This window comes from Blennius ocellaris, assembly GCF_963422515.1.
Source record: "Blennius ocellaris genome assembly, chromosome: 23".
In the NCBI taxonomy this organism is placed as follows: domain Eukaryota; kingdom Metazoa; phylum Chordata; class Actinopteri; order Blenniiformes; family Blenniidae; genus Blennius; species Blennius ocellaris.
The window spans coordinates 18,043,945-18,070,131 of record NC_137672.1 but is presented as its reverse complement, the minus strand read 5'-3'; the positions used below and the strand labels follow the sequence as shown (position 1 = coordinate 18,070,131).

At 45.2% G+C, this 26,187-nt stretch overlaps 2 protein-coding genes across 2 annotated transcripts in view; both read right to left on the bottom strand.

Annotated features, from left to right (window-relative positions):
* adisspb (adipose secreted signaling protein b) overlaps window positions 1–26,187 on the bottom strand; it is a 215,827-nt gene that overhangs the window by 131,555 nt on the left and 58,085 nt on the right. The gene's annotated exons all lie outside the window — the stretch shown is intronic.
* Window positions 2,741–25,316, bottom strand: tesk1b (testis associated actin remodelling kinase 1b). Its single transcript, XM_080519441.1, has 11 exons — window positions 25,219–25,316; window positions 23,802–24,524; window positions 12,487–12,608; window positions 12,356–12,404; window positions 9,133–9,279; window positions 8,949–9,031; window positions 6,555–6,645; window positions 6,230–6,313; window positions 4,693–4,779; window positions 4,501–4,597; window positions 2,741–4,391 (listed from the first exon to the last, which is right to left on the bottom strand). Exons 2-11 carry the CDS (start codon window positions 24,009–24,011, stop codon window positions 3,313–3,315), a joined length of 2,049 nt encoding a protein of 682 aa, XP_080375567.1. The 5' UTR covers window positions 24,012–24,524; window positions 25,219–25,316; the 3' UTR covers window positions 2,741–3,312.

Here is a 26,187-nt window from a genome sequence, read left to right as displayed (position 1 = left end):
CAGCGACGACAAAAAGAGACCTGCCGTTGGCTGGGCCTAGGGCCCAGCCGTTGGCAAGGTCTCTAATAATAACATCCCAGGTGAAGAGGACCTGCTGCTCAGACCGGTTGAGGCGGTTGAACACGGTCACGGTGGTCCAGGGCTTGATCAGCTGCGAGACGGGACAGCAGTGCTCCACAGAGCACCGCCTGTTGGTGGCGCAGGGGAACTGCACCTTCACCAACAGCTGCTGCTCCTTTAGAGAGACGGAGACTGACGGAGGGCTGAAGGCTGGGGAGTGAAAAACAAAATGAGAAAGGAGGAAGTGAGGAAATAACAACTCGTGGAAACAAAAGATGAAATATTGAAAGGAGGAATAGAGAAAGAGAATAGAGAGAGAGAGCTCCATGTTGAATCTGAACATAAATCTAATCATTTGAATGAGAACAACAATATTTTCCAGATGTGGTTCAGGTGAGCAGATCAAAGAGATCAAAGTCCCAGAGAGACTGACTGAAGTCGCCGTAGTCGAACTTGCAGGGTTTCGTCCACACGGTGGCGCTCAGGTTGACGTGGACGCCCAGACGGATCATGTTGTACAGGTGGAAGTTGGTGAAGACCTGAGAGACGTCGCAGCTGCTGGACGAGATCCACACACACCAGGGGACGTCCTGCCAGGGGGACCTGAGGACGAACGGACGGACAGACATGGAGGTGTATTAAAAGGTATTAAAAGGAGGTGTATTAACAGGAGGTATATTACAGGTGTATTACAGGAGGCGTATTAAAGGAGGTATATTACAGGTGTATTAAAAGGAGGTGTATTAAAAGGAGGTGTATTACAGGAGGTGTATTACAGGAGGTGTATTACAGGAGGTGTATTACAGGAGGTGTATTACAGGAGGTGTATTACAGGAGGTGTATTACAGGAGGTGTATTAAAAGGAGGTATATTACAGGTGTATTACAGGAGGTATATTACAGGAGGTGTATTAGAGGAGATATATTACAGGAGATATATTACAGGAGGTGCATTACAGGAGGTGCATTACAGGAGGTGCATTACAGGAGGTATATTACAGGAGGTATATTACAGGAGGTATATTACAGGAGGTGTATTACAGGAGGTGTATTACAGGAGGTGTATTACAGGAGGTATATTACAGGAGGTGTATTACAGGAGGTGTATTACAGGAGATGCATTACAGGAGATATATTACAGGAGGTGCATTACAGGAGGTGCATTACAGGAGGTATATTAAAGGAGGTATATTACAGGAGGTGCATTACAGGAGGTGTATTACAGGAGGTGTATTACAGGAGGTGTATTACAGGAGGTATATTACAGGAGGTATATTACAGGAGGTGTATTACAGGAGGCGTATTACAGGAGGCGTATTACAGGAGGCGTATTACAGGAGGCGTATTACAGGAGGTATATTACAGGAGGTGTATTACAGGAGGTGTATTACAGGAGGTATATTACAGGAGGTGTATTACAGGAGGTATATTACAGGAGGTATATTACAGGAGGTGTATTACAGGAGGTGTATTAGCGGGACTCACCCCTGCGTCTTGGTCTGGACGGTGAAGGTGGTATTAGTCCTGGCCTGAGGACAATCCCACCGCAGGAGGCAGCCTAAGTCCAGCGACTCCACCCGGGTGTCACAGACTGACCCCGTCGTCCCGGGAGACGCCGCACGAAACCCAAACGCTAAAAATAGAACACGCACACACACACTCACTCTCACACACTCTCACACACACACTGCTTGATCTGCTAAGTCCACATGTCACAACTTTGTTAACTCTTTTCAGTGGAAAGGCCCGACACACACACACACACATGATGATGGTCACTCACCCGTGATGAAGAAGAGGGCCACACACACCCTCAGCCGGGTGTCCCCCGCCGTCGCCATGGCGATCTGGTGACCTCCGGGATCAAGACTGTGATGGACGGAGACGGTCCGGAGACGGAGGACGAGTCTGCCCCTGGAAGGGAGGCTGTCTGAGGAAGAGGAGGAGGAGGAGGAGGAAGAGGAGGAGGAGGAGACGGGATAATCTGCAGGGAGGTATGATAGACGGAGGGACAGCGGGGGGGACAAAGGGGAGGGGGACAGACGGGTTTAATTGAAGGCTGGTTAGTCTGTAAAAGAGAGGAAGAGACGTAATCCACTTAACTCTTCATCACCACCATATTTGGTCTTTAAGTTCTCCCCTTCCACCAACAGGAAATGAAAAATACCAGAATAAAAGGAAAATAGCTGAGCTGAAAAGAGATTTTTTTTAAATATATACAAATATAACAGCATAAACTTCACAGCGTAACAGGAATTTTCAGTGACTGCAGCTGATGATGCTTTTATTTTCTCTTTTTTAAAATTATCTGCATGAAAATCAAACGAATCAAACCAAAACGCTCAATAAAGTTGATTGAATCATATTTAATTAATTATTTTTGCAGATTGCAGAAAATAGTCTAGATATTGAAACGGGGAAATACTTTTACCAATATTGTGAAACCTGAACTTTTACAATGTTATTTTAAATATTCCCATGTACTTATATATATATATATATATATACACACTCTTATTCTTTGATCTTTAGCTTCTTATTAGAATCTGAAACAGGATTTAAAAAGAGGAGGCCACGGTTGCATTCTGTCTTTTTATTTCAATTCCTTTTTTAAATAATAAGAATCTGTACATCTCAAGCAGGTCTTTGACCTTTTCATTCCCAAATATAAGGATATCAAGAGTTTCCATATGAACAACAGTAAATACAGTCCAGGTGCTTCAGCAGGCGAACTGAGAAAACAAACGTCGGTGTAACACACACACACACACACACACACACACACACACACACACACACACACACACACACACACACACACACACACACACACACACACACACACACACACACACACACACACACACACACACACACACACACACACACACACACACACACACACACACACACACACCTCTTGATAATTAAAGACATCAAAGCAAACCTGCCCTTTCATTCAGCACCAAACATCAACAGAAATCGTTTTTTTTTTTTTTTAATACTAAGCTTGAACATTCCTCGTCATCAGTCGAGAATCTTTACAGGACCGGAGCGTTTTTTTTTTTTTTTTACATGCAGTTCGGCCGCGGCGCCGCCCTCGGGCCAGCAGAGGGCGACAGAGTCCCCCAGTACGCCTCCCAGAGTATTGCTGCGGTAAAATCTGTGCAAACTTTAAAGAGGCTCCGCCGGCGGCGTCCGGGAGCCATCTTGGCGGCGGCGGCGTTTTTTTTTTTTTTTTTTGTTTGTTTTTTTAAGTCTGCGCCCCGGGTAGCGCTAGCCCCGGCTCCGGGCGGGTGGAAGCGGCGGCGGCGGCGTTCGGGGTGGGGGAGGGGGACGGGGGCAGGCCTTTGGGTCCGGGACACAGCAGCCCGTGCGACGCCGCGCGGTCGCCGTTCAGGTTCTTGTAAGGGTTCCGGCGCGGCGGCGGCGCCCGCAGACACACGGACGGGAAGCGCAGGCCGGCCAGGCAGCAGCCGGGACACGAGATCACCTCCTCCTGGTCCAGCGACTGGCCGCTGCCCGAGCCGAACGGCGAGGAGCCGGCGGGGTCGCCCGGCGGCGAGCGGTAGCCGTTGTTGTTGGCGGGCGTGCCGGCGCCGGCGGTGGCGCTCCAGCCCAGAGGGCGGCTCACCACCACGTTGTTGTTCTGCAGACTGGACAGCGGGGGGAGGCAGCGAGGCCCGCGGCGGATCGCCGAGCGCCAGCCGTTGGAGAGGCGGGGGGAGGGGTAGGAGGGCGGCGAGGGCGTGCCGCCCAGCGTGTCCGGGGAGCTGGTGCAGTCCATCGCCACCTCCTCCTCTTCCTCCTCCTCCTCCTCTTCCTCATCCTGGTCCAGCGACAGCGGGAGCCCCGAGTCGCCCGCCTGTAGCTCCGCCTCCTTTTCCCCCAGAAGCCTCTCCTCCTCCTCCTCCTCCTCCTCCTCCTCTTCCTCCGTCGTCACGTCGCCGCCGCCGTCCTCCTCGGCGAGCGCGGCGTTGGGCGTGGACGTGAGGTGCGGCGGCGGCGTGCAGGGCAGCGAGTGGCAGCGCCGGTGCCGCCGGCGCCCAACGTCGGACGCCGGCGCGTCGTCGTCGTCGTGGCAGCCCGGCGGCGGCGGCAGGGCGAAGGTCAGCGAGATGACCGACTTGCTGGGCGTGTCGAACAGCTTGATCTTGCCGCCGTTCAGGTCCTGGCGCTGGGAGAAGGGGTTGACCCGGGCGGGCGGCGCCAGCGTCCCGGAGGGGGACGTGTCCGGCGGGTGCAGCATGTCCGACTTGCTGCGGGAGAGGCGGGGGTCGGGCGCCAGGCAGAGCGAGCGCCGCCGCGGCGGGCCGGCGGACGGCGAGGCGGCTTCAGGGGGAGGAAGAAGAGGAAGAAGAGGAAGAAGAAGAAGGGAAAATGAGACGAGGATGAGGAGGGAGGACGAAGGCCCAGGTTATAGCCCCGCCCACTCGCTCACCGATCGCGGCGGCTTCGTCCCTCTGCTTCCTCTCCGCCTGCCGCCGCTCCAGCTCGACCACGATCAGGGAGAAGGACGGACGCTGCTTCGCTTTCATCTGGCGGGAAACAGGAAGCCGAAGTTAACAAGATGTCACCGTGTGTGTGTGTGTGTGTGTGTGTGTGTGTGTGTGTGTGTGTGTGCGTGTCTCACATTACAACAAGCGATGGCGAGCTCCAGGAAGGAGGCGGGACAATCTCCGACCATCTGCTGAAAAGCCTCCACGTCCAGACCAAAATCCTGAAACCGAGTACAAATACTCAGATTACTCTAAAATCACGATGAAAACTACTCGAAACGTCTAGTGTTGCAAAGCGGTCCTGGTAGAAAGTAATCCCATTACTACTTTTCTTTCCCCATTCATGTAAAGAAATGAGCCTCGGCTGCCGTGACGTCACACGGCCACCAGGGGGAGCAGCGCTCCTGCAGGTGGGACCTGATGCAGCCTCCTGCATGTTCAGCAATTTCACCTCTCATCTCCTGCAGCTGTAAGCGTTCCGTTGCAATGCATTATGGGAAACTGAGAAGCAGCTCTTCATTGACACGTTTAAATAAAAAACAGATTAATTAAAACGTGTTTGGTTCTCGTCACTGAATGTTTTTCTAAGAGGAGAAACGCAGGAATGCAAAACTTTTTTTTTTTTTTTTACAAAAACACAAAAAGGAACCAAAAATTTCATATATATATATATGAATTTTTTTTTTTAATTAATAAACAAAATTTGATTTAATCTTGCCGACAAACAAATATATGCTGATGATTTAATCACTTCCTTGGTGGATTTAATGACCCTCAAAATTCATTAAAAAATACAAAATAAACACCAACAAAAAGAATAAAAATAAAAAAAACTTGCTCAACCAAAATGTATCAAAGGCATAAAAACAACAAAAAATGAATTAAGATAAAAAATAAAAAGACAAAAATGACAAAAAACTGAATTAAAAAGCAAACATTTGCAAAAAACAACAAAAAAAATAACAATTTACTAAACCAAAATGAATCAAATGCATAAAAACAACAAAAAACTGAATTAAAAAAAACATTTGCAAAAAAAATGACCTAAAATTTACTAAACCAAAACGAATCAAACGCATAAAAGAACAAAAAACTGAATAAAAAAAAACTTTTGCAAAAAATAAAAACAAAAAAACCTACAATTTTTTTTTTCAAAACTAAAATTTGCTAAACCAAAATGAATCAAACGCATAAAAACAAGAACAAAAAACTGAATAAAAAACATTTGCAAAAAACAACAAAAAAAAACCTACACATTTTTTTTCCAAAACATAAATTTACTAAACCAAAATGAATCAAACGCATAAAAACAAGAACAAAAAACTGAATAAAAACCAAGTTAATTAAAAACCATGAAACAAAAAAAACAACCCCCCCCCACCAGAACCAAACACACACGTTGTGTTTCTAACGTGACCTTGAGTGACTGAAGCGTTAATCTGACAGGAACTTTCACTTGAACCGAGAAAAGCGAGTCGACTTCCTGTTTGTGCCGGCGACCAGCCGCTCAGCTGGAAATCGAGACGTGAAGAAACTCTACAAACTTCTGAAATGATCTCCTGCTTGAGGCTCGTCGTTTACGTTTAACGTCTTAAAACTGCACTTTGTCCCTGTGAAAACTTGTTTTCTTTTACTCATTCCAACAGGATGTGTTGGTTTCAAGGTCGGTACCTCGGTGCGCGGCAGGATGTCGGGGTCGGCCTGGATCCTGGCGATGACCTCACACAAGATGATCCCGAACGCAAACACGTCCACCTGCAGAGACACGGGAACAAACCAGCGTTCAGATGCAGTTTTAAATTCAATTTAAAAAATTAAAAATTAAAAAAAAAAAAAGTCACCAGGGCATGAATTCACCTGAGGAAACCGAACAAATCGTCACCTGATGCAACCTAAAGTTCTCCGTGTTCAGTTAGTTTCCTCAATGAGACACTGACGACGTCAGCGATCCGTCATTACGTAACCCCGTGTCTCTATTTATTAAATATTAATCTACCTTCTCGTCGTACACCTCCCCGCGCAGCACTTCCGGGGCCATCCAGTAGGGGGAGCCCACCACGGCCAGCGGCTGCTGGTCCTGCTCCTCACTGCAGGGAGAGAACCACAACTGATTGATGCTAAATTAAAACGACTTGTTACAAAAATAAAATACAACCTTCATGATACAAGTTAGATTTGTAATAAATTTAAATTTGCAAAAAAATTTTAATTTGCAAAAAACTGTTTCCATGTGGTCATTATGGGATGTTTTGTGTAGAATTTTAAGGAGAAATAATTTATTTAATCTTAATGTAACGTAAGAAAATGTAGGAAAAAGTGAATTGTTGTTGAAATGTCTGGATGAACTCAATTAATTCTTATATTTCTGTGTAAATTAAACATGTTTGCCAAATATGTAGAGGTTAATATAAGAGGTTTCAAACTTTTAATTTGAAGTCTTAAACTTAAATGACTATTGAGAAGACATTTGTCTTATTTCATGATTTTATTACCATTTTAACCTTTTTTTTTATTTTTTATCTTACATCTTTTATCTCCTCCGGAAAACAGAAAGTTGTAGTTCTGACTGTTTTTTCTTTCAGAAAAACACACTGTGTGTGTGTGTGTGTGTGTGTGTGTGTACACACACTTCATCTGTGTCCAAGAAACCACAATGATTTTCAGTTAAGTAGAGATATAAAAAAAAAAGAAAAAAAAAAAGGAGAGATATCATTGCGCAACTTTAGCTGGATAAGAGACACACACACACACACACACACACACACACACACACACACACACACACACACACACACACACACACACACACACACACACACACACACACACACACACACACACACACACACACACACACACACACACACACACACACACACACACACAGAGAGTTGGCAGACACTTCCTCCCTGTTCTATTTCCATCTGCTACTGTGGGCTGTGATAGAGAGAAGATGGTGGCGGAGGGAGAGAGGAGGAGAGAAGAAGGAGAGAGAAGAGAAGGAGGAGAGAGAAGAGGAGAGAAGAGAAGGAGGAGAGAAGAGAAGGAGGAGAGAGAAGAGGAGAGAAGAGAAGGAGGAGAGAAGAGGAGAGAAGGGAGGAGGAGGAGAGAAGAGGAGGAGGAGAGAAGGGAGGAGAGGAGACGAGAGAAGAGGAGGAGAGAAGGGAGGAGAGGAGAAGAGAGAAGAGGAGGAGAGGAGAAGAGAGAAGGAGAGAGGAGAGGAGGAGAGAAGGGAGGAGAGGAGAAGAGAGAAGAGGAGGAGAGAAGGAGAGAAGGGAGGAGGAGGAGAGAAGAGGAGGAGGAGAGAAGGGAGGAGAGGAGACGAGAGAAGAGGAGGAGAGAAGGGAGGAGAGGAGAAGAGAGAAGAGGAGGAGAGGAGGAGAGAAGGGAGGAGAGGAGAGAAGGAGGATCCTGTAAACAGTATTTGGAGACGAGGAAGACGAAGCAGGAGGACGAAGGTCAAAATGAGCAGAAAGGAGAAAAATGTGATGAAGCAGAGACGGAGAGACGGAAGGAGGACGACTGGAATAGTTTGACCTTATTTGGAGAGCTTTCACCACACACACACACACACACACACACACACACACACACACACACACACACACACACACACACACACACACACACACACACACACACACACACACACACACACACACACACACACACACACACACACACACACACACACACACACACACACACACACACACACACACACACACACTGTGAGCATGAAAACCAGCCGTGAAGCTTTTTGTCACCCTGAGAGAGAGAGAGAGCAAGTTAGAGCAAGAAAGAGAGAGAGAGAAAGAGAGCAAGAGAGAACAAGTTAGAGCAAGAGAGAGAGAGAGAGAAAGAGAGCGAGAGAGAGAGAGAAAGAGAGAGAGAGAGAGCAAGTTAGAGCAAGAGAGAGAGAGCGAGAAAGAGAGAGAGCAAGTTAGAGCAAGAGAGAGAGAGAGCGAGAAAGAGAGAGAGAGCAAGTTAGAGCGAGAAAGAGAGAGAGAAAGAGCGAGTAAGAGAGAGAGAGAGCAAGAGAGAGAGAGAGAGAGAGCAAGAGAGAGAGAGAGAGAGCAAAAGAGAGAGAGAGAGAGCAAAAGAGAGAGAGAGAGAGCGAGAGAGAGAGAGAGCGAGAGCGAGAGCGAGAGAGAGCAAGAGAGAGAGAGAGCAAGAGAGAGAGAGAGCAAGTTAGAGCAAGAGAGAGAGAAAGAGCGAGTAAGAGAGAGAGAGTTAGCGGAAGGTTCTCATGTCTTCAGGTCCTCAGGTCTTTAGGTTCTCATGTCTCCATGTCCTCATGTCCACACGTCCTCATGTCTTCACGTCCTCATGTCTTCACGTCCTCATGTCTTTAGGTTCTCATGTCCCCATGTCCTCACGTCCCACTGACCTGTAGTCGGGGATCTTCTCGGCCAGGCCGAAGTCTCCCACCACGGCGGAGCAGACGCTGCCCTCCCAGCGCACCAACACGTTCTGCAGAGGAGAACCAGCCGGTCACTGCGCCTGCTGCGACAGCCTCGCCGCTCCGTCGCCATGACGACGACCAGCCCGAGCAACAGAGTAGACAGACACACCTTGGAGGTGAGGTCCCGGTGGAAGATGCCCTTGCTGTGCAGGTACTGCAGGCCTCTGGAGGTGTCCAGCGCCAGGCGCTGCCTCACGGCCCAGCTCAGCTGGACGGCGCTGCCCAGCAGCTGCTCCAGGTTTCCCCCGTTGATGAACTGCAGAGAGAGAGAGAGAGAGAGAGAGACAGAGAGAGAGAGAGAGAGAACAGGCGGCGTCACAACCTGCAGATCTCCGGGGAACAAGTTCCTGCATCGTCTGGCAATAATTCACCACCGACGGTTTGACTTGAGGGAATTTGATCACGACCGGAAGGTTTTCTACTAATTTCTTCCTCCATAAATCAAATTATCTGCAACACGTCACCTAGATTAATACACAATCTACTTTCTGTCCATTTATTAAAGCTTTTAGCTTCTTTTTAAGTTCAGCAAGCTTAGATTTAGCTTTTTTTTTTAATACATTTAAAGATATAATACTAAAAAGAAACATGACCTGTAATAGAAATCCTTATTTGCACTGAATATCGGTTATTTTTTCAGACATTTTTACCAAAAAAACTCGCTAAACTAATTCGAATCCTCAAAACAACCTAATTTATTGAAACGGATTTTAAAATTAACAATTTGAAAGAATTGCAATATCAAAAAGTTAAGTATTTCATTTAAAATCAATGCATTTTATGCGATTTTGCTTTTTTTTTTTCCCCACACATTTTAAGTTATACTAAAAAGAAATATCACCTGTAATAAAAATCCTTATTTGCACTGAATATCTGTTATTTTTACCAAAAAAACCTCAATAAACCAATTCTTAACTGGTTTTAATCCTCAAAACGACCAAATTTATTGAAATGGATTTTAAATTAACAATTTGAAAGAATTGCAATATCAAAAAGTTAAGTATTTCATTTAAAATCAATGCATTTTATGCGATTTTGCTTTTTTCCCCCCATACATTTTAAGTTATAATACTAAAAAGAATCATGACCTGTAATAAAAATCCTTATTTGCACTGAATATCGGTTATTTTTTCAGACATTTTTACCGAAAGAACTCGAAATGGATTTAAAATTAACAATTTGAAAGAATTGCAATATCAAAAAGTTAAGTATTTCATTTAAAATCAATGTACTGCCTGAAGGTTTTCTAGTCATTTCTTCCTCCATAAATCTAATTATCAGAGGAAAAGTGCTGCAACACGTCACCGAGATTAATACACAATCTACTTTTATCCATTTATTAAAACTTTTACCTTTTTAAGTTCAGCAAGCTAAGATTTTACTTTTTATTATACATTTTAAGATATAATACTAAAAAGAAACATGACCTGTAATAGAAATCCTTATTTGCACTGAATATTGTTTTTTTTTCTCATACATTTTTACCAAAAAACCTCGCTAAACTAATTATTTAATGGTTTTAATCCTCAAAACAACCTAATTTATTGAAATGGATTTTAAATTAACAATTTGAAAGAATTGCAATATCAAAAAGTTAATAGTCTATTTCATTTAAAATCAATGTACTGCCTTTAAAAAAAATTAAATACGTAGGAAAACTACTATAATTGTGCTTTACTTGATTTAAAAGCTACAATTATACAAGATAAAATATAAAACGATGCTTGATAAACGTCAGTTGATGTTGGATAAATTAATAATATAAGTTATTGGAGGTCGACATGAATTCCTACGTCATAATTTACCGGCCTCTCTATGCAGTAATGACTGTTTGAAGGTATTATGTGAGTTTAATCGGGTGTTAAAGGTCCAAATCCTTTTATTTCCATTGCCTCTGGCCCTGGTTGCCACGGCAACGCCACATCCATCACCGCCCGCGAGGAGCAGGTCGAAGGTCGCGAACCGACCGACCTCCGCTTGTGTAACCCAGTCGATTCTGCTCAGACGCGTATCGACGTTTGTATTCAGGCTTCATTAGTGATCAAATCAACAAACGTCTGATCGATACGGAAGAAAACAAGAACTGAACAGAAGCTCAAACTAGTGAATATAGGAAAAAAATTATTTAAATTAAAACAACAACATTGATACAGAAGCAAAAATGTGAAAAAGTGAAAGTTGTTGATAAAAATCAAGGATAAAACTCTTAAAAATGTTTAATTTAACATTTAGACCAAGAAATTATGTTTAAGTGAAATTGTTGAAAAAAGTATAAACAGAGAAAAATGACCATTATATAGTTAAAAAAGAAAAAAAAAAGAAAAGAAAGGACGAGAGATTTGATAAAAACATTTTTAAAACACATTGAGCAATTATTTTAATGTTCAATGAAAAAATTATAAAAGAAACTTGTATAAAATTCCAAATGAGGAAAAAAAATGTATTAAGTGAAGAAAAATATTTAGAAAAAAAACTCATATTTTACTTCCACAAATGAAATATGTAGACAAATATAATTTATTATAAAATATTTAAAAATTAAAAAGCATAAAAATAAAGTAAAAATATCTATTTTGCAAGAAACATTTAGGGAAGTTGCCCAAATCTTAAAAGATTAAATATTAAAAAAATGACATTGAACAATTCTTTTAATGTTCAATGAAAAAACTATAAAAGAAATTTGTATAAAATTCCAAATGAGGAAAAAAAATTTATTAAGCGAGAAATATTTCGAAAAAAACCTCATATTTTACTTCCACAAATGAAATATGTAGACAAATATAATTTATTATAGAATATTTTAAAATTAAAAAGCATAAAAATAAAGTAAAAATATCTATTTTGCAAGAAACATTTAGGGAAGTTGCCCAAATCTTAAAAGATTAAATATTAAAAAAATGACATTGAACAATTCTTTTAATGTTCAATGAAAAAACTATATTAAAAAATTGTATAAAATTCCAAATGAGGGAAAAAAATTAATTAAGCGAGAAATATTTCGAAAAAAACCTCATATTTTACACTTACAAATAAAATATGTATAAAAATATAATTATTTATAATTAAAAAGCCTAAAAATAAAGATAAAATATAATAAAAAAATATAATAAAAAAATTATAAAAAAATAAATACCTATTTTTGCAAGAAACATTTAGGGAAGTTGCCCAAATCTGAAAAGATTAAATATAAAAAAAACAATAATCAAATTGATTAATTGTCACTTAAACCAAAAAATTAAAAATGGAGAAAAACCAACAAAAACCCTCTTTTCACTCTAATCCAACACCCCTATGTACGGATGTGTTATTCCAACACTGAAGCGGTGACTGACCTCGGTGAGGGCGTGCAGCTGCCCCTCGTGGACACACACTCCGATAAACCTGCAGGACGAGCAAACGGCAGGTGAGACGGGCGTGGGCGAGACGGAGCATCTTCCTGCAGGACGGACCAATCAGACGCTACCTGAGGATGTTGGGGTGCGACAGGCGGTTCATGAGCTGCACCTCCCTGAGCATGTTGGCGCGGTTACTGGCCAGGATGTTCATCTTCAGAGCCATGACCTGGCCGGACACACGGTGCTGCACCTGGAACGGCCACAAGATATACATATATACATACATAAATATAAATATAATACATCTATCATCAAAGAGCGGCGCCACGTCTCCCACAGTGAAGACAAAAACACAAATACTATAATAATTAAACACGTCTTTAATGGTCCTTTATGATAAAACATGTCAAAGTGAAAGTTTAAAATGATTGTGGAGGAATTAATTGAATTAATTGAATTAATTAATTAATTAATTGAATTAATTAATTAATTGGGGAATCCAATTGATTTGATTTTGTTGTAAAGTGCAAATAGGAACAGAGAACACAAGATTAATCTGTTCCTTTTTGTTCATGTATGGATGACAAATATATATATATATATATATATATATAGTGAAACGGCATGACAACATGAACAAATAAATAAATGAATAAAAATAAAAACTGAGCTATTTGTCAAAACACAAAAACAACAAGCACCATTATCATTTCTATGTTTATCAAAGATATATCTTTTGTAATTAAAAAAATAAATTGCATTATATTAATTCTTTGTTTAATCTCGTCGTCACCGTTCAACAAAACCAGGCCTCAAATAGAAATACACATTTTTTTTACACCCTATAAAGTTCTAACCTCTAAGTAGCAGTTTGTTTATTACTTCATATATTATTTGTGCCGTTTTAAATTCTACCAGATCCCCACACTTTAAAGTGTGTAATTTCAAAAGACATATTTTCATCATATCCTACATTATTTTCTATACGAATGTCTTTTTTTTTGTATTGTGAGTAGTTTTATAGGCATCGTCACAAACAAACAAACAAACAAACAAAGAATCGTTGTGGGAAACCAGAAGGTTCCAGGCGGAGCTGCTGCCCTTTAAACAAACACAAAGAAAAGATGCTACAAAATAAACAAAATAAAACACCCGTCTACTTTCTCCCGCCGCTCCTCCGTCAAGAAATCCTCCACGCCCCAACGCTAATCTCTGGATTAGCGGCGACTAGCAGGTTCGCCAGGCGAGAAACGCTGGAGTCGCCGAGCAAATTCTACTGGTTCCGTCAAACTACTGTCAAGTGTCGTCACGGCAACCTTCAAAGTTAAACTTCCTCTGCCCGTTGTTGTTGTTGTTGACGTCCATCTACAACATGCTGTCGATACTTTGATAGAAATCTCCTCATTACACTCATAAAAAAAAAAAAAAAAGTATTTTAAATCGGTCAAATATTGATGTTTTTCCTTTGATCTGCCGCGCCGCCATCTTTGACATCCCAGAAACCCTTGCGGCAGGTTCCCCCAAGATGAGTTGAGAAACGAGTGTTGATGGTCTCGTTTTTTTTCTCTCTGTGTTTTATGGGAAACATTAAACTTCAGAGTTTCCTTTCCCCTTCGTTTTCATGGAGACGTTTTTGAAAACTCCCAGAGCGGTTAAAAAAAAAAAAAAAAAAAAAAGCGTTTCCAGCATCTCCGAGCACCGTTGCCGTGGAAACCGACGCCCAAAACACAAAGTTTTCACTAAAAACACCGTGTATGAAACTTCAACGAGCGAGCGAGAGAGAGAGAGAGAGACCGACAGAGAGAGAGAGACCGACAGAGAGATAGCGAGAGAGAGAGAGAGAGACCGACAGAGAGAGAGAGAGAGACCGACAGAGAGAGAGAGAGAGACCGACAGAGAGAGAGAGAGAGAGAGACCGACAGAGAGAGAGAGAGAGAGAGACCGACAGAGAGAGAGAGAGAGAGACAGAGACAGAGAGAGAGAGAGAGACCGACAGAGAGAGAGAGAGAGAGACCGACAGAGAGAGAGAGAGAGAGACCGACAGAGAGAGAGAGAGAGAGACCGACAGAGAGAGAGAGAGAGAGACCGACAGAGAGAGAGAGAGAGACAGAGACAGAGAGAGAGAGAGAGAGACCGACAGAGAGAGAGAGAGAGACAGAGACAGAGAGAGAGAGAGAGACCGACAGAGAGAGAGAGAGAGACCGACAGAGAGAGAGAGAGAGAGACCGACAGAGACAGACAGAGAGAGACCGACAGAGAGAGAGAGAGAGACCGACAGAGAGAGAGAGAGACAGAGAGACCGACAGAGACAGAGAGACAGAGAGACCGACAGAGACAGAGAGACAGACAGACAGAGAGACAGAGGGAGAGACAGAAAGAGCGACAGAGAGAGAGACCGACAGAGAGAGAGAGAGAGAGAGACCGACAGAGAGAGAGAGAGAGAGAGACCGACAGAGAGAGAGAGAGAGAGAGACCGACAGAGACAGAGAGACAGACAGAGACAGAGAGACAGAAAGAGCGACAGAGAGAGAGACAGAAAGAGCGACAGAGAGAGAGACCGACAGAGAGAGAGAGAGAGAGAGAGACCAAGACCGACAGAGAAAGACCGACAGAGAGAGACCGACAGAGAGAGAGACAGAGAGACCGACAGAGACAGACAGAGAGAGACCGACAGAGAGAGAGACAGAGAGACCGACAGAGACAGACAGAGAGAGACCGACAGAGAGAGAGACAGAGAGACCGACAGAGACAGAGAGACAGACAGAGAGAGACAGAAAGAGCGACAGAGAGAGAGACAGAAAGAGCGACAGAGAGAGAGACAGAAAGAGCGACAGAGAGAGAGACAGAAAGAGCGACAGAGAGAGAGAGACAGACGGAGAGAGTGACAGAGAGAGAGAGTGACAGAGAGAGAGAGAGAGAGAGAGCGAGTGAGAAGCTCCCAGACGGTTCGGTCTGGACGGAGGTTGTGAACGAAGGACTCAAGTCTTCTTGTCCTCCGTTCGTCTCGGCGCCACAGGAATGTTCCTTCCTTCCTTCCAGCAGAATCTCCGGACGGCCTGAAGCCCAAAACACTGAAGTGCTGCCGTCGGCACACGGGAGGTCGCGGGCAACGTTCACTCCTCTGTCATTAGCCGGCGGCACGAGGAGGAGGAGGAGGAAGAGGAGGAGGAGGAGGAAGAGGAGGAGGAGGAGGAAGAGGAGGAGGAGGAGGAGGAGGAGGAAGAAGAGCGTTCGACTTCCGACCGGTTTCAAAAGTCATTTTCCCTTCAGACCAAACAAAGTTTCCTCAAAACAAGTTTCAATCATGACGGATGGAAAATCCTCCACTACAAGATTTCTTCCTTTCTTTTTTTAAAGTTTGTTTTTATGATCGCAGCCAAGTTTTAGTTTGTTTTTGTTTTTTTTCACGCGCGAGTTTCTGGTGACTCAACAATCTAAAAAACCTCCAACTTCTGGAGCCAATTTTCCTCAATAAGATGTGATTGGTGGTGTTTTTTTCTCTCTCTGCGTTATTTTGCAGGAAGTGGAGGGAGTCGGTGTCGAGCAGGAAGGCGAGGGGGCTGGCGGCTTCGCGCCGTCTTTCACGGGAACTTTTCCTCACCGGATCAGAGTTCCAGCCGGAACATTTCGCCTCGACAAGAAGCAACACTTCAAAAAAAAAAAAAAAAAAAAAAGAAAGAAAGTTGAGATCTGGACTTGCTGCATTACGCTGGTCGAAAACGTTGCTCCTCTTTCCAGAGTATCAAGACTACAAGGGCATTTTTTCCCCTGCGATTTGGTGCTTTTATTTTGACAGTCACCTGTAATAACAATCCAACTAGCTCCACTAGAACAGGGTTTTTCAACCACTGGTGTTTCCGCGAGATCTCGTCAGGTGAGCCGTGGGAAATTATCCAATTTCACATTTTTTCTAAAAAATATATACATATAGAAATACTGTGGCTAGCGCCGCAGAAGAATTGCTCTGAGTCGAGATTCTTTTCTGCCAGCTGATCACCAGAGGCTTTAATTTTGACATGAACACACGCAACGGGAACTTCATAACCGGATGAGACTCCACACAACATTTCTCACTCGTGGTTGATCACCAACATCCAACAAACCAAGCTAGACGAAATAATTAACTACCTAAACCGAGGAACAAAAACACAACACAAGCACAAACCAACACACACAACAACCCCGACAACAACCCTCGATAACCTCCGGCAACACGTAACCTGAACTCCCATCATGCCCTGCAGCGACCAACTCCGTGATCGCTAACAATACTCTTCACCACTAGAGGGCGGCACAGAACTTTGCCGGTGAAATGTAAAGTGACAGACGTCAGTGTGGTTCATCTCCACCTCCTGCTACCATCTTGTATCAAAGTACTGTGTCAGTGACAGTGATGGAGAAGTTTTTGAAAAGGAAGAATGTGAACCAGGATCTCAGCTCTTCATCCATCAGGTCCAGGTTTCACACTGAGGGAGGCACTATTAAAAAAAGTCCTTTGTTTCTGGATTTACTTCATTCCTGTTGATAAAACTTTGATGAGAATGACTTTGGTGTCTTTGATGAGAATGACTTTGATGTCTTTGACTAGAATGACTTTATATTGTTAATATAAGCTACAAAGTTTCAAATCTTAACATTTCTGGGTGGAGGTGTGCCTCCAGATTTGTTCAAAGAAAAAAAGTGTTCCTTGGCTCAAAAAAGGTTGAAAAACACTGTTCTAGAATATCAGTGTTCTCCCATTATTGTTTATAGCGCATTGTTCTCTTTAGATGTATGGCTTCATTAAAAACAAAACAAAACAAAAAGCAGCACCCCCTAGTGGCCATACATGGAAACGACGTCGTTCAGCATCTAAACGGACGTCGTTTCCAAAATGTCGGATAAACGCAAAACTTTTCTGAGACAAAAGAGCAAATGGTCTGAAAGCAGAATTTGTTTCATAATCTGCATTTTTAAACCACAGGAAGTTTGGAGGGACTACTCCCCCCCCCCCCCCCCCCCGAGGGGCCGAACAAAATGAGTCCTCCTCCCAAACCAGCTGGAGGCTGCAGGTCCGGGGTTCAGAAACCCGACCTGGTCCGGGAGGCCGGCGAGCCGCAAGCCGACACACAAGCCGCCAGACTGCCTGTTGCATAACGGAAACACAAAAGGTGACCCCCCCCTCACCCCTCCCCTCACCCCTCCCCCACCCTGAAAACACAAGAGGTCACTTGGGTTCATGCAGGTAAAATAAAATGATGGATGCAAGCTCAGCTCTTTTCATGAACTTCTCATGAAATATCTTCTGAAATTGCGAGAAAAAAAAAAGCCTCAGATGTTTTATGTCGTTCTTGATCGACTCACTGAAAAGCTTTTGTGTCGCATTTATAAACACGGAACAAATTGACCCATATAACCCAGAACTGCAGATGTTCCATGATTGATTCAAGCCTTTTTTGCCGCGTCAGCAGTTTTATCCATTTTCGTATTTTGAGACATTTTCCTTTTTAACTTCAGGGTCAAACATTCAACTCTCTTTCATCTCAAGTGTGCTGAATCAGCAAAATCATTAGAGCCTTCAAATTTAAACTTTAAATGTTTTCTCTGTTGCGGCGCCGAGAAAATCTAAAGATTCAAACTACTTTTTCTTTTTAACATATTCTGGTACGAAAAATGTGTTTCCGAGGCCCAGATGACGTCAAAACCACGAAAAGAAAAGAACGAAACAGAATAAAATAGGAGTGAAATGTGAAATACTTTGGGGAAATGTCAATATTTACACAAAACTAAACAACCGCTACTGAAAATTACGACAATTACTGTCGTTTTCAGCCTCATTTTGTGGCTTCAAGTCACTTCGAGCGAGACGAGCGCGTCGGGAGGCGGAGCTTAACTCATAAAGTGAATTTCCTATCAAAAAGTCTTTTTTTTAAAAACTTCCACCAGGTAAACGTCGTCTGTCGCCACCTCCTTCCACAACATCCGTCTTCTGTAAAGACCGAAGTTGAGTCGATACGCGACGATTTCGCCTCGCGTTTCCACGGCAACCTGTTTCGAAAACGACGCCCAACAGGAAACATCCCCCGCCGGCTCCGATGTGCTTCTGCACGCCGGCGTCACGGATCCTCCGTCGATCAAACATCAAGCGGCCGCAGGTTTTTGAAACTTCAACGTCTCGGATGTGGAGAGAAACGATTATCTGCTCCGGTCGGGACACGTTGGGGGTTTTTCTTCAGACCCGTTCATCATTTCTGGTTCAAGTCGGGGTCTGAGAAGATGAAAGTGAAATGCGAGCAAAGGAAAGTCGGCGATTGTTTTTTTCTGAAGAGGCGAAGGAGCTGCCGATCGAACCGGAGCCTTGAAAACACAAATGAGCTCAGTTGCATTTGTTTACCGGGGAGCGGCCTGGAGACCACGGCGCCGCCGCCGCCGCCTGGAGGAAACGCTTCATTGTGCTCTGATGTAAACACACACACACACACACACACACACACACACACACACCCCGTCTCCTCGCATGAACCGCCACAAACGTGACGAAAGACACGAGTTTGAAAACAGAAGTGTTGAGAAACAAAGAGTTGCGCAATCGTCCAGTTGAGCAATAAAACATGGCGGTTCACGTGAAGGCCGGTTGTGTGTGTGTGTGTGTGTGTGTGTGTGTGTGTGGCTGATCGAAACGTAAACAACAACGCTAAAAGGGCAGAGTGGCGGCGGGAGGCGGAGCTTCCCCCCCGACTGGATGGAGAATAATGAGGGGAAGAGTGGCAACGCCGAGGGGCGACGTTCAAGTCTGCACTGGCCCCTTCATACCGACACACACACACACACACACACACACACACACGTGCGTGCACGCACACACACATGCAGCAGTCAGCCAATGATGGATGGTGGTGCTTTTTTTTCTCCTCCCTCCTTTGTTGTCATTTTATCTTTCCAGACCTGAAATTGTTCCTGAAGCAGAGGAGCATAAAGAGCCGGTCAAATCCCGACATGTCCTGGCGGGAGATTCCGCGCCCCCCCCCTCCCTCACCCCTCCCCCACCCTCACCTCACCCCCCCCCAGGCCATCGTTTTCTTCCAACAACCAGCATCTCTTTCCTTCAGCGACTCTCCGATTCTAAAGCAGCGAGACGCATCGAGAGGCTTCGTTGACCCCGAGAAGGCGTCTTCTTGTTCGGGGGGGGGGGGGGGTCCCTCAGGGTTCAGACGGAGGAGCTGCCAAGTTCCCAAGTGAACTCCCAGCAGTCCTTCACACCCGAAAACCAACTTTAGCGCCCATCATCTCCACGACAACCGAGATGCAGACGGCGGCACACGAAGCGACGGGATCAGAATTCCGTCGGTACGAAAGAGTACCCTTAAAAACCGACCCACGCTCCGGTACCGAATCTCGTCGCTGTGACTGAGGGTAGTGGAAGAGGAGGCGATTTTCCGAGCCGTATTTGAACACAGCATCGCGCACACACACGAGCGTAATAGCGGCGCAAACATGGCGGAAAGAAAATACCCGGAGAGGCGCCGCTTTTGGAAAACGCGATGCAGATCACGCTGCAATGTCTGACGGGAAAACTGTTAATCCGAGGAAAATCCTAGTTAAGCACAAGAATTTTCTCCGGGTTGAAGAGTGCACAATTGGAGAACTCAGATCTACAATCACAGATCTACAATCACCATGTTTCCAGAGGGTAAATAAAAGGAATAGGAGTTACTAGAGTTGGGCTTTAATTTGTACATTAATAAAGAAAAAAAAAAAACAGCGTAGCTAAAGTTCAGGGTTTTCATTTTCACGAAATTCGTGAAACTGCGATTTGATATATTTGTAAAAGTTTATATATAGAAAAATAAATGTTCAATTTAGAAAAAAAAAAGGATTTTACAATGAAATAATTACAAGATAGACGCACAAAAGCACCGAAAACTGGTACTGTCAAGTACAAATATCGATTCCCAGGTATCGGTACCGTATCGGTACAAATGTGAAAAGTTCCCATCCCAATGCCCACTTCACTTTTTCGGCAATGAAAGTGATTAGGTAAGATCAACGGAGGAACGTCTTCACTTCCTCCTGTTGGGGAACTGAAGTTTGGCACCGAATATATAACGTCTGCAGAAATCGGGGTCATTTGGAGAAACTCGATCAACAACTTGTGTTTAACGGAGGAAAAGCGTCGACTCGTCTGAAGTTCTACAAGCGGCTCCGACGTCTCAGTGTAAAAATACAACAACAACAATACCAGAAGCACGTTAAGACTTTGAAAAACACTGAACGTTTTTCTCAAAACAAAAAGGGACAAAACAGCGAAATTCTGATGTTAAAAAAAAAATAAAATCTTTAGGCTTTAAATTAAATAAACTCACATGTATTTGTGGGATGGAAGCAGAGCCGAACCCTGAAATTAGCCAAACGGCTGGTTTGGTTCTTGGCTGAGCTTTTTATTTTTCTCTCTCAATAATTCCTCTAAACGTTTTTTTTTTTTCAAACTTGTAATACAAAACTCCAAAGCGACACTTCCTGAACTATGAAGGATTCAGATTTCAGGGGAAAGTTATTATCTAGTTGGGGCCTGTTGTGGAAAAAAAACTCCAGGCTCCTGTTGAAATATCCAGATTACAAAAGGAGATAAACACGAGTGAAGATGGAAATCGTCATGACGACGGAACGTGGTTTTGTCCGGCAACAACTTTTGAGTAAAACAAGAGAGAGAGAGAGAGAGAGGGAGACCACAGCAGTGTTTGGCAACCCACTTTCTTCACATTATCACCATGTCGCAAGCAGCTGACACACACACACACACACACACACACACGTAACACACACACGTAACACACACACGTAACACACACACACACACACATCGCAGCTGTTATGACAATTCTAATAGTTTTCTAGCGGTGAAAGTCACGGAAACTTACAATTTCAACAAGTAGAGCGATAGAATTAACCCTTCGCCTCCCTTATTGAAAAGAGAAGAACAAAGCAAGTTGAGTTTTATTAAAGCATCAAGCGTCTTCAGACGTGAGGGGAAGAAGCTACGATCAGCCCGCTCGCAGGTTGGGCTTTTGGTCGCCATGACAACGGTCTGACGGTGCGACACGGCAACGCAGATTTTTGGGGGGGGGGGACTGAAAGATTCAAAATGTCTTAAATGTCCAGCCGACCGACACACGACGACGACGGCGACGCTGCAGCTTCTCAAAACAAACAGGACGTTTCCATGACGACATGTAAATGGTGGGAAAAGAAAGACCAAATGAGAAGCAAATGTGAGAAGAGGCTCTTCAGTCCCTGTGACGGAAAGCAGGACTTTGATGAGCGGACAGAAGGAACCTTTGATCCAATTAGAAATCGATCCGGTCTGAATCAACGCTCACTTCCTGTTGTCGGCAGAACCGCACACTAATTACGCAACTTATCCGAGATTGATTATTTTTATTGCTCGTGAGCAGCGAAGGGCAGGAGAAACACACGAATATTGAAGGAAGATGGAAAAACACCACCTGAAGGATGCGTCTCGACACGTGTGCTCCCTCCCCTTTTCAACACTTCTTTTCTTTTCTCTCGTCAAACTGCACAATTGCAGTCGGGCGAGGTGAATGGCCGCCCGCCGCTAGCCTCCATTGATCGGCCCCGGGGCCCTGAAGCTCAACTACAGCGTGGCAGGAAGCCAGGTCCTTTGTCGCGTCGCCTTAAAACCTCCGATTCAAGCGCGAACGTCTGAAGGAGGCAGAATTTTATTAAAAAAAAAAAAAAAAAAAAAAAAAAAAAATCAAAGGAAGTTTTTTCCTTTGGTGTCTTTCTTCTTCCGAACTGCGGCGGGATGGAGGGCCGAGTCGCCGACAAAACTTTTAAATGTGAGTGATGTGGCAGCTGTGGCAGCTTTAGCATTTAGATTGAGCGATTTAAAGGCAGAGCTAAAGGTTAAGTGTTAAAGCAACGAGCCGGCGCTAAACTCCGCGACATTTTCATGCTAACTGGCCCGTGAAAGGGCAGCGCTGAGGGGGAGGGGCCTCGTGAAACCCGAAAACACAAGGTGAACGTGAGGGTCAAGTTCGAAACTAAAAATTAAGCCTATAAAAGGAAAACTTGTGCTTCACTACAGGCCCTTATTGTGAAAAGCCAGGTGTTGGATGCCTTTTCCCGCCATGATTTTCTCCCTTTACGTCACGATTCCTTCTCAATTAAAGTTTAGTGCACTTTTTTATAACTGCATTTATTATACACGTAATAGAGACCAATTAAAAAATAAATCCGCTTTAGAAAGTGAAACTGCTCCGACAGGCAGAGGAGATATAAAGTCTCTAACGAAAGCTCTGTCCCGTGGAAGACCCCGCCCCCCCCCCCAATAATTTTTCCAGGTTATAGAGCTTTTCCTCAGCTTCAAAATGAGGCATTACTTGTGTTTCTACGTGGACTAACAAGCGAGCTACGAAGATTTTTGTGCATTTCCCGTCCTGGAGACCTCTCCAAGATGGCGGCGCTGTCGACACGTCACAGTCCGCACCGTGAGGCATCTAGTGTTTTATATCTACGTTTACACTGACCCACATAAACACCTGGTTCAGAGCTGCTATGAGCATGCCAGACCTGTAGGGGGCAGTGTAGCGAAGCTAGCCAGTCAGAACTCGGGTTTCCAGTATCCGCTTACAAACACGCCACTTCATTAAAATCTGGAATTCCATCTTACAACACTGCAATTATTCTGCCTTTTATCGTATTTACTGTCAAATATTCACCTGTTTCGAAGTTTGATGACATTTTTGTGTCGCTTTAACTCGATATAAACTATTTTTTCAACGTTAAACGGGTAAAATTTTGCGGCACTTATGGAAGTTTTGTCCATTTAAATAATCTCACCTGCATTCAGTTTGACAACTTTTCCTGAATAATCTCAATAAATCAAAGGGCTTGAATGAGCTTTTATCCCTATTTTTGTTGTTTTCATGTTTGAGATTGTAAATATTGAAAGATCAAAGTGATTTAGGCTCCGCCCACAACGCAGCTCTTGATGCTCGCTGACATTTTTTCTTTTTGCGCGATCATTTCAAACTCAACTTGCCCGGATGTTTTCGGTACGCGAGGTCACACCACCACGCCGGCCAGCAGCCAGGGTTGCCAGGTGTGACGCACCGTTTCCAGCAGAAACCAGTTTAAACTCACACCTCAATGAAAACCAGCCCGGATCTCATCACTCAAATTAATGAACACCAATAAACCCACAGATGCATGAAAGGTTGAGAGTTTGGCTGTGCAATTGGGGGGGGGGGGGGGGGGGATATCGCCCAATCTGGCAACGCTGGTCAAGCACGTAGATTAATTTTCCCACTATTTTGTTAAATAAAAGCCGACAGAAACGAGATAACATGACGGGGGGAATGAGAATAAAGGTAAAAACGTGTTTCCATGTGTGAGCTGACATTCTACCCCCCCCCCCGACCCCCCCGACGTCGCTCTTCCTCACCTTGAACACCTCGGAGAAGAAGCCCGCCCCGATCTTCTCGCGGCTGAAGTCGTCCAGGCGGGCCAGGCTGGACACGGCGCTGCGCAGGGCCCGGTAGGACGACGGCCGGATCCGGTTGGTCCCGTGGACGCTGTGCATGGGCGGCTCCGCCTCCCCCCCCTCCGCCTTGCCCCCCTGCTCCGGCTCGACCCTCTCCACCTCCATCTCCATGTCGGGAGGAGGAGGACGAGGCGGGATGAGGACGTGCGAACGCTTTAAAATCCAGTCCGGCTACTGTTTACGTTTCCCATGTCGGCTGCAGGGCCACAGGAGGAGAGAGGGAGGGAGGGAGGGAGGGAGGGGGGGAGGGAGGGAGGGAGGGGAAGAGCTGCAGCTGTGGTCAGCGACCAGTTGGGTGTAATTCCTCCCGTCAGACGGCAGCGGAGGACCGGAACAGGCTGGTGTCCGTCAGTCCGTCTTCAGCCGAGGACGCAGCCGCAGCGGCGCATCCTGCTGCGTCACTGCGCAGTTTGGGTGAAGTCCCACATGGGAGGAAGAGGAGGAGGATGAAGAGGAGGAGGAGGAGGAGGAGGAGGAGGAGGAGGAGGAGGCCGGGCCGCTGGGTTTCCTCACTGCGCAGGCTTGTGCCGTCGCTGCTCCTCCTGCAGGCCGGGGCTCGCCGCCACCATCCTCCAATCCAATCCGGCAAACGCAGCCCTGCCTCGCCGGCGCCGCCGCCGCCGCCTATCGACACCACAGAGGAAGAGTGAGGATGGAGGGAGGGAGGGGGGAAGAGACTCTCATCCCATCACTGGAAGTCATGATGCTCCTGCCCGGGAGGAAATATCCTCAAACTATCAGACTCTGACGCACGAGGGTTTTTTTTTTTTTTTTTTAGGGCATGACTGCAGGTCTGAATGCATGAGTCTCACGCGCACGCGCCCACACACACACCTAACCTGCAGGAGGAAGACGGGGACCATGAGAGTTGCCCGAGCAGGACTGTCACGTCATCAAGGTTCTCGAGATAACGCGCACGAGCGCCGCGGCTCGCTGCACTTTGCCCGTGAACGCGGCGGCGGCGGCTGCGGTTATAGCGGTCGCTCGGGTCACATTGAGAGGGGAGGGGAGGGGGGAGGGGGGGGGGGGGGGGGTGGAGGAGGAGAGGGGAGGAGAGGGGGAGCGAATCCTAAAAAAAAAACAAAAAAAAACGCTCCAGGCGGCTGCAGGAGGGGAGCGCGTGCAGAAGCCTCACTGCAGCTCGTGCATTATAGATGGGACTTTTACACGGGAGTGCACGCGCACCGCACGTCGGCGACCGAGAAGCAAAAAAAAAAAAAAACCGCTGACGCATAAAACCGTAACCGACACGCCGCGGAGACGCGTGTTTCTCCGTGCATGCAGAAAGGAGGAGGAGGAGGAGGAGGGTCGGACTCACCTGGCCTTCCCGGGGAAATACGAGCCCCACCGACCGCCGCCACCGCACGAGCCCCCGGACCGAGCTTCCGGTTACCGAGCGCCTCACGGGGACCGACCCAATCCTCCGCCGCCAGCGGCTCTCAGCAGCGGGGCTCCGCGGCTCGTCTCTCGGCTGCTCGCTGCGACTCCGCGGCGTCTCGACGCGGAGGGAAGTGGAGCGGCGACTTCTGCTGCGCTTTATCGCAGGGAGGGGGCGGGGCGTGTGGGGGGGAGGGGGCGGGGCTTCGGGAAGGGGGCGGGGTGTCACGTGACCGCGGCGCCATAATGCACCTGTGGGGGCGCGTTCGTTTCACCGGTGACGTTTTATATCCCGTTATTTCTGCATATATTAAGGTATAAATTCTTCATTTTATTTTTATTTTATTCAATTCCAGTTGGAGAAGTGTCTTCAAATGTCGGGACTCGACTTTGACTTGCAAAAATATTTATATATTTATAATATATAAATATTAAATTAAATAAATTATGTGTTATTGCAGCAGCCTTAAGCTGTGATTTAAGGTTAACTGTGTAAAATGTTTAAAAAAAAAAAAAGTGGTGCAGTGGTCTAACAAATGTACAAATTATACCGTAGATTAGCTTTATTCATCCATAGTTTTACTCATCTTAGAATAGAATAGAAGTCATTTATTAATCTTCGAGGGAAATTCTTAGTACCATTGCACAACACAAAATAAATAGAATAGAGTTCAACTGAATAAAAATGAAATAAGTAATATTAAATATTAAGATTAAAGTCTAAAAGCCTCCATCCAGGTACATATTAAAGTTACTTGTCCAAGTCACTGTGAGTTTCTTGTCTGTAAAGCCGCTTTATTATTAGACCAGTGCCCCGCCCCCTTCTCCTCTCTCAGCCAATCACAGGCCAAGTTGCTCTCACGGTGCATTCAGGGAACACAAAAGAATTGGAACCAACCATTGGTCATCA